Source organism: Balaenoptera ricei, chromosome 1, assembly GCF_028023285.1.
Source record: "Balaenoptera ricei isolate mBalRic1 chromosome 1, mBalRic1.hap2, whole genome shotgun sequence".
NCBI classification, from domain to species: domain Eukaryota; kingdom Metazoa; phylum Chordata; class Mammalia; order Artiodactyla; family Balaenopteridae; genus Balaenoptera; species Balaenoptera ricei.
In genome coordinates this window covers 181271658-181280589 of record NC_082639.1, presented here as the reverse complement: position 1 = coordinate 181280589, position 8932 = coordinate 181271658, and the positions used below count along the sequence as shown (strand labels likewise).

General features: G+C 37.4%; 1 protein-coding gene across 1 annotated transcript; it reads right to left on the bottom strand.

The window, feature by feature from the left end:
- Positions 1-5502: 5502 nt before the first annotated feature.
- LOC132354113 (large ribosomal subunit protein uL4-like) lies at positions 5503-6878 on the bottom strand. The gene has a single exon (XM_059905780.1). The coding sequence runs from the start codon at positions 6835-6837 to the stop codon at positions 5521-5523; it is 1317 nt and encodes a 438-aa protein (XP_059761763.1). The 5' UTR covers positions 6838-6878; the 3' UTR covers positions 5503-5520.
- Positions 6879-8932: the final 2054 nt, after the last annotated feature.

The following is an 8932-nucleotide window of genomic DNA, read 5'->3' as shown; positions in this document are numbered from 1 at the left end:
GGATTCTTGAGATCAGATATTTAAAAGATGGCAAGAATTATAATAGATTCCTAAGATATAGAAACATGTATTGGGCTTCCCTGGTGGCGCAGTGGTTGAGAATCTGCCTGCTTAATGCAGGGGACACGGGTTCGAGCCCTGGTCTGGGAAGATCCCACATGCCACGGAGTAGCTGGGCCCGTGAGCCACAACTACTGAGCCTGCGCGTCTGGAGCCTGTGCCCCGCAACGGGAGGGGCCGCGATAGTGAAAGGCCCGCGCACCGCGATGAAGAGCGGTCCCCGCACCGCGATGAAGAGTGGCCCCCGCTTGCCGCAACTGGAGAAAGCCCTCGCACGAACCGAAGACCCAACACAGCCAAAAAATAAATAAATAAATAAATAAAGTAGTTATAAAATTTAAAAAAAAAAAAAAGAAACATGTATTAAGCACTTAGACTTGTGTTAATCCCAGAAGGTGTTTGTTTACCCTATAACATAAAATCCAAACAATATTTACATGATTGTATGGTGTCTTCACTAGCTCAGATCATAGAACACAGGATTGCTATAAAAATTAAGATGTAGAGATATGGACTGACCTATCTATAAGCATAAGGATTGGCATAATTTTGTGAATTTACATATCAATTGAAACACTTTATATGTGAATTATTTGATCTATTTGTACTTGTGATGCTATATTAATATTGGCAAACATTATAGTTGTTAATTTTTCTTTAAGAATATTGCCTGTGAGATATATTGTATAACCATTCTTTAAGAAATAGTTTATAGATGAAGATTTGTTAAAAAATAAGGAAAACAAAAACAAATAAAACATATAAATAGTAACCTAGTTTAATCAATATAATAATTAAAATGCATAGAATTTAGGCTAAATAAAAATGTTAACAGTTATTATATTTCTTACTAGCCAAACAGTATTCTAAGAACTTACATATATTTTTAAGAATTTAATCATCATATCAAAGCTTTCAGTATGAAATTATTATTAAGCACTTAGGTAATTTGCATAAAGCCAAATGGCTAGTAAGTTGAGTATTGAAACTTGAAGCCAAACAGCCTCTCTTCAGAATCCATACCCTAACCATTACAAAGATAGGAAGACAATATAATAAAAATAATAATAATGCATAAAATAATTATAAAAGGAAAACAGGATTAAGAAGAAAGTAAAATCATTAAATGAGAGTATATTAACAAATATCATACTAGTAATATTGAGAACCTGAGAAGATTTGGTAATTTGTAATATTATTAGAGATAATGTAAAAAATGTAGAAAACATTTTAAAATATGAATATATTTTGGAGAGTTTCAAAAAGTATCAGTGGGACTAACTCACAAAAATAGCACCCTGCTAAAATATTCTAACATGTGGTTTATTTTAATTTGATTGATTCAGAACTTGTAGGAAGAAACAGCATTATCTAGGGACCAAATATCAATGATGCTGCTATCTCATAAAGACAAAAAAGAACATATCAGTAATGAATATTGATAACAAAATGCTAAACAGCACAGTAGAATATAGCTGAACACAAAAATACAAATTTTCCATGAGCAAATGGAAGTCATTTAAAGAGTGCAAGAATTTATTCAGAATTAAAAGTCTACTAAACAAATTATCATATAAATAATTCAACATAATATAGAAACTTCTCTGTATACATGTAAACATGTAAAGTTATAGATAGATATAGGTATATAGATATACTTATATATGTACCACTATATACACATATACATATGTAAAATGGAATAAAATGGGACCTATGGATATAGGCTACGTCCTCTAATAATATTTTCTCAGTAGAATGTCATTAGTTTTAATACCTAACCTTCATTAAAGATAGTTTCTCTACTACTTTTAAAGACTAATGTTATATAGGGAAAAATACTTTAATATGTCAAAATTTTAATATAAAATTTAAAACAATGGACAGAAACACTATTGTGTTACACTCCAAATACAGTTTGCAGCATTTTGTACACAGGTCTTTTTTTTTTTTAATTTTATTTATTTATTTATTGGCTGCGTTGGGTCTTTGTTGCTGTGCGCAGGCTTTGTCTAGTTGCAGCGAGCCGGGGCTACTCTGCGGTATGAGGGCTTCTTATTGCATTGGTTTCTCTTGTTCCGGAGCACAGGCTCTAGGCACACAGGCTTCAGTAGTTGTGGCTCGCAGGCTCTAGAGCACAGGCTCAGTGGTTGTGGCACACGGGCTTAGTTGCTCCACAGCATGTGGGATCTTCCCGGACCAGGGCTTGAACCTGTGTCTCCTGCATTGGCAGGCGGATTCTTAGCCACTGTGCCACCAGGGAAGCCCTTGTACACAGGCTTTTTGATGAAGTTGACTCTACTGCACTCAAAACGTTTGTTTTTATTTTTAACATAAAATGTTGGTGTATAGGGCTTCCCTGGTGGCGCAGTGGTTGAGAATCTGCCTGCCAATGAAGGGAACACGGGTTCGAGACCTGGTCTGGGAAGATCCCACATGCCGCGGAGCAACTAAGCCGGTGAGCCACAACTACTGAGCCTGCGCATCTGGAGCCTGTGCTCCGCAACGGGAGAGGCCGCGACAGTGAGAGGCCCGCGCACCGCGAGGAAGAGTGGCCCCCCGCTCGCCACAGCTGGAGAAAGCCCTCGCACAGAAACGAAGACCCAACACAGCCAAAAATAAATAAATTTAAAAAAAAAATGTTGGTGGCTAGTGAATGATGCTTTAAGTATTTTACATGCTAATATAGCTGATTATTGTTTATATATGACTATTTTACTGTCTTTTAAGTATTGTTTAGCAAATCTGCTGGAGTTTTCATGTTGCTGTATGACATATTATAATGTGTCCTATTTCTAATAATGGGAAGTAAGCTCACAGTGACTTTTCATGGAGCATCTGGCTATCGCAGAAGCCTGTGCTTCACCTCCAAAAATTTCCTCCAGCCACTTGTGTGTGTCTGTGTGTGTGTTAAGAATACTTAACATGAGAACTACCCTCTTAAATTTCAGTGTACAATAACAAATTGTTAACTATAGTCAATATACGGAAAGCATTTTGTTGAATTTATTCTTACATAAAATACCTTGGTGTAATAATACTGATAGCAGGTAAATGAAATTCAATCAAAAAACATTATGATGCACAATTCGAAAATTTTGTATTGATTAAAACTACAACTATTTAAGAAAGAAAGAATCATACATGTTTATACAAATAACAAATCAACATACTATATGAAGAATAAGCTGAAAGAGTTATGGCTCTTACAGGAGAAATTGGAGATTCACCCAATTAGATAGCAACACTTTGACACTCCTTCCTCATAAAAAGGCAAAAAAAAAAAAAAAAGTTCTTTTAAAGTATATACAATTATTAACCAACAAATAACCATTTCTTGTGCTACCAATAAATCTGAATATATTTCAAAGATTGCAAGTGCACAATGTAAGTTATCTGAAAACAGTACAAATAATTTAGAAGTCAAAAAATAAAAAGGTAATTGAAAACCCCATGTATATGAAATAAAAATTGGAAAAAATCAGCAAATTCAAAGAACAACAGCAAAAAATATCTTATTGAAATAACTGTCAACCCATGTGATCTAATGGACATTTGTACAACCTTGCACCTGAAAACAGCACAGTGTGCATAGCTTATAATTTCACACTGAATAGTCACCACGATAAACCATATTCTGAAGCTTAAAACTAATTTCAACAAATATAAAAGAGTAGATATCATGCAGAGTATGTTTTCTGAGCACAGTGGAATTGAACTAACATTCATAACAAAGAGATACGTGGGGAAATCACCAAATATTTGGAAAATAAATGGATTCTAAGCAACTCATAGTTCAAAATCACAAGGGAAATTAGAAAATACTTTGTGGAATGAAAACTAAAACACAACATATTGAAATTTGTGAAGCACAACTAAAAAAGAATTAGGAGAAAAAATTGTAGCATTACAAACATATCAGAAAGGAAAGAAACTCTCCAGATATTTAAGGAATACATAATACCAGCTTGGCGCACTTTTCCAGAGAATTGGTGGAAAAAAAATTAAAAGAGAGGGAACATATTTCCACTAGTTTTAAGAGATCAGCATAAACTTATTCTTAAACATGATGAGAACATTATAAACTAGGAAAATTCTAGAGCATTCTCAGTCTGAATTTAGGAAAAAACAACTCCTTAAACAAAATTGTTTCAACTAAATCCACAATCTTTATTCTAGGATTGAAAGTTTGTTTTCAACATGAAAATCAATCCTCAATTCACTGTGTAAAGAGAATAAATGAATAAAAAATCGCTAAATCAATAGACGCAGAAAAATCCTATGATAAAAAATTCAACTATCTTTTATGCTTTATAAACTCTCAGTGAAATAGGAATAGAAGGAAACTTCTGCAGACAGTAATGTCCTTGAAATCTGATACTGAAACTTTTTCACCGTCGTTCCTTTAATGACTGGTTCAACACCTGGTACATAGCAAACTTTTTCAAAAGAGTAGTTAGAAGGAAAAAAATAGAATTCTAAGATCTGAACCTTAGCGAGTGCCCACAGTTAAGGGAAAGATAACTTGCCAATAGTAGAATGAGGAGAAAGAAAGAAAAGCAAAGGCATTTTAGTGAGAGAACAAAGAATTTCAAGGACTGTCCTCATTTCAACTGACAGAGTGAAGAAGGAGTTCCCCATGAAGGAATTACCCTCCCCACTGCCACTAACAAGATTCAAAAAAAAAAAAAAAAAATCCTCAGGATGACCCCACAATCATGGCCTCAACATCACATTTTTGAAGTCCACCAAGACGATTTCAATATGTCCCCTATTCCTTGTTGATGTTGTTTACTGTGTATGCCCCCACGTTTCTCAGTCACCCCTGCCCAATCCCAGTGTACACCAGAATCTTTGGTCTTCTTCTCCCCACATCTTCCCATCTACTAAGCCCTTCTAGTAGTGTGACAGCTGGAATTCATGTTCCGTCATTAACTGAATCCCCTGTATCCTCAATTTTTGTTCTGAATATTCTGTGCATTGTTTAGCATGAACAGAAATTTAGCTTATCCCTGACTACCAAGAGGTCAGTTCTTAGTCCTCCTCTCTGTCTACATTAACTTGGTGATCTCAATCTCTCTCACAGCTTTAAATAACATCTATGTTTCTCCTCCTGTTCACACTCCTGCATAGTTTAAAAAAAAAAAGAAATGGAGGGAAGGGAGAGAAAAGAAAGAAAGAAAGAAAGAAAGAAAGAAAGAAAGAAAGAAAGAAAGAAGAAAGGAAAGAAAGAAAAAGGAAGGAAGGAAGGAAAAGGGAAAAATGGCATTTTAATGAGTCAACACTGTCAAGGAAATGCTTCTCTCTCGCCATCATGTTGTAAAGGGTTTTGTTTGTTTTTTGTTTTTTTGTTTGTTTGTTTGTTTGTTTTCATGTTTCTCACTGCCTCTTTGATCAGGTCTTTATTCAAAATTAGCTGTCCAAAATGATTTTACCTTTACCAAATAAACAAATTTAAGTTTATGCAGCAGCCTTCTTTTCCTCTGTGGTGGGTTTCTTTTCGGTGGGTTTCTTTTCTGTGGGCTTCTTTTTAGCAGGCTTCTTTTCAGCTGCTGGTTTCTTGGTCACTGCAGCCTTTTTTCCCACCAAAGCCTTCTTTGGCTTCTTTGGCTTCTTCAGCTTCTTAACGCGAACAGCCTCTTTTCCCTTCTTTCCCACCACAGGCTTCTTGCCTGGGATCCCCTTATCATCTGATTTGGCTTCTAGTGCTGCTGCTGCCCTATCCATCCAGATTTTGTGGTTCTTGGCCTGGTGAAGAATGGTGTTCCGGCGCATGGTCTTTGCATATGGGTTTAGCTTCAACATGATTCTCAGGTTTTTCAGTGGATTCTTCTTCAGGACTCTGCGATGAATCTTCTTGCGTGGTGCTCGGAGGGCTCTTTGGATCTCTGGGCTTTTCAAGATTCTGCTAAGGTCTGTATTGAGCATCTTGTGCATGGGGAGGTTGTAGTTACTCTTGAGGGAGGCAGGTTTACGCCAGGTGCCATACAGCTCATCTAACTTGCGGAAAGCACTTTCAGTCCAAATGCAGAAACGTCCCACATGCCCACCAGGAGCAAGTTTCAAAATGTTCAGTTTGCTTACATTAAGCAGAGTAATTCCAGGGATGTTTCTGAAGGCCTTGATGATACCATTGTCCTCATTATAAATGATGCAGGGTCCCCTGCGCTGGATACGGCGACAGTTTCTCATTTTGCCTTTGCCAGCTCTCATTCGCTGCGAGGCGTAGATCTTTTTGATATCATTCCAAGCCTTAAGTTTCTTCAGGAGCAAAACAGCCTCCTTGGTCTTCTTGTAGCCTTCAACTTTATCTTCAACCACCAAAGGAAGTTCAGGAACTTCCTCTATACAATGACCTTTAGACATGACCAGCGCTGGTAAAGCCGAGGCAGCCAACGCAGAGCAGATGGCATATCGTTTCTGCGTTGTATTCACTCTGCGGTGCCAACGTCGCCGGGTCTTGGTTGGTGCAAACATGCGGCCCCCACGACACATATTTCCAAAAGCACCCTGGCCAGAACGGTGAGTGCTGCCACCTCGAACCCTGGGAATTCGAGCCACAGCTCTGCCAGTACCCCAAGACTCAGCACTGGTTTGATGACCTGCTAATTCACTGACAGCATAGGGCTGTCTGTTGTTTTTGCGCAAGTTGGTGTGAACAAAGTTCACAATATCTGGTCGAATGGGAGCCTTGAACACAGCAGGCAAAGTGACATTTTTGCCAGATGACTCCCCCTTTTCAGAGTACACTGATATCAGTGGATGAGCACACGCCATGGCGGGGAGAGGAGAACGCCATGCTCCTCTCAACCCGGCGGCTCCCACAGGAAAAGCAAGGGTTTTGTTTTTGTTTGTTTTTCTTTTTCTTTTTTTGTCAGAGGAAACAAAGCTAGTGGAGAAGAAATAAATGCATGCAATAGACAAGGAGAACATTTGCAAGATAGCTTCATGCTTGTAAGATTTCTCTGAAACCTCAAAAGAAATATATAACCTCTTAGAAACAATCTTTAAAAATATAGTTAAAATGTATAAAGATATTTTTTAACATCTTTATTGGACTATAACTGCTTTACAATGGTGTGTTAGTTTCTGCTGTAACACAAAGTGAATCAGCTACACGTATACTTATATCCCCATATACCCTCCTTCTTCTGTCTCCCTCCCACCCTCCCTACCCCATCCCTCTAGGTGGTCACAAAGCATTGAGCTAATCTCCTTGCGCTATGCAGCTGCTTCCCACTAGCAATCTATTTTACATTTGGTAGTGTATAAATGTCCATGCCACTCTCTCACTTTGTCTCAGCTTACCCTTCCCCCTCCCCGGGTCCTTAAGTCCATTCTCTATGTCTGCATCTTTATTCCTGTCCTGCCACTAGGTTCTTCAGAACCATTTTTCTTTTTTTTAGATTCATATGTATGTGTTAGCACATGGTATTTGTTTTCCTCTTTCTGACTTACTTCACTCTGTATGACAGACTCTAGGTCCATCCACCTCACTACAAATAACTCAATTACGTTTCTTTTTATGGCTGAGTAATATTCCATTATATATGTGCCACATCTTCTTTATCCATTCATCTGTCAATGGACACTTAGGTTGCTTCCATGTCCTGGCTATTGTAAATAGAGCTGCAATGAACATTGTGGTACATGACTCTTTTTGAATTATAGTTTTTCAGGGTATATGCCCAATAGTGGGATTGCTGGGGTGTCTGGTAGTTCTATTTTTAGTTTTTTAAGGAACCTCCATACTGTTCTCCATAGTGGCTATATCAATTTACATTCCCCCCAACAGTGCAAGAGGGTTCCCATTCCTCCACACTCTCTCCAGCATCTTTCGCTGGGTTGAGAGTTGTCTTTTCATCTTGTTTATGGTTTCCTTTGCTGTGCAAAAGCTTTTAAGTTTCATTAGGTCCCATTTGTTTATTTTTGTTTTTTATTTTCCCTTTCTCTAGGAGGTGGGTCAAAAAGGATCTCGCTGTGATTTCTGTCATAGAGTGTTCTGCCTATGTTTTACTCTAAGAGTTTAATAGTGTCTGGCCTTACATTTAGGCCTTTAATCCATTTTGAGTTTATTTTTGTGTAGGGTATTAGGCAGTGTTCTAATTTCATTATTTTACATGTAGCTGTCCAGTTTTCCAGCACCACTTATTGAAGAGGCTGTCTTTTCTCCATTGTATATTCTTGCCTCCTTTATCAAACATAAGGTGACCATATGTGTGTGGGTTTATCTCCGGGCTTTCTATCCTGTTTCATTGATCTATATTTCTGTTTTTGTGCCAGTACCATACTGTCTTGATTACTGTAGCTTTGTAGTATAGTCCTAAGTCAGCGAGCCTGATTTCTCCAACTCCACTTTTCTTTCTCAAGATTGCTTTGGCTATTTGGGGTCTTTTGTGTTTCCATACAAATTGTGAAATTTTTTGTTCTAGTTTTGTGAAAAATGTCTTTCATAGTTTGATAGGGATTGTACTGAATCTGTAGATTGCTTTGGGTAGTATAGTCATTTTCACAATGTTGATTCTTCCAATCCAAGAATATGGTATATCTCTCCATCTGTTTGTATCATCTTTAATTTCTTTCATCAGTCAGTGTCTTATAGTTTTCTGCATACAGGTCTTTTGTCTCCTTAGGTAGGTTTATTCCTAGGTATTTTATTCTCTTTGTTGCAGTGGTAAATGGGAATGTTTCAGTAATTTCTCTTTCAGATTTTCCATCATTAGTGTATAGGAATGCAAGAGATTTCTGTGCATTAATTTTTTATCCTACTACTTTACCAAATTCATTGATTAGCTCTAGTAGTTTTCTGGTAGCATCTTTAGGATTCTCTATGTACAGTATCATGTCATCTGCAAACAGTGACAGTGTTACT

Coding starts and splice junctions, on each gene's coding strand:
- LOC132354113 (XM_059905780.1), bottom strand. CDS start 6,837: ATGGCGTGTGCTCATCCACTGATATCAGTGTACTCTGAAAAGGGGGAG.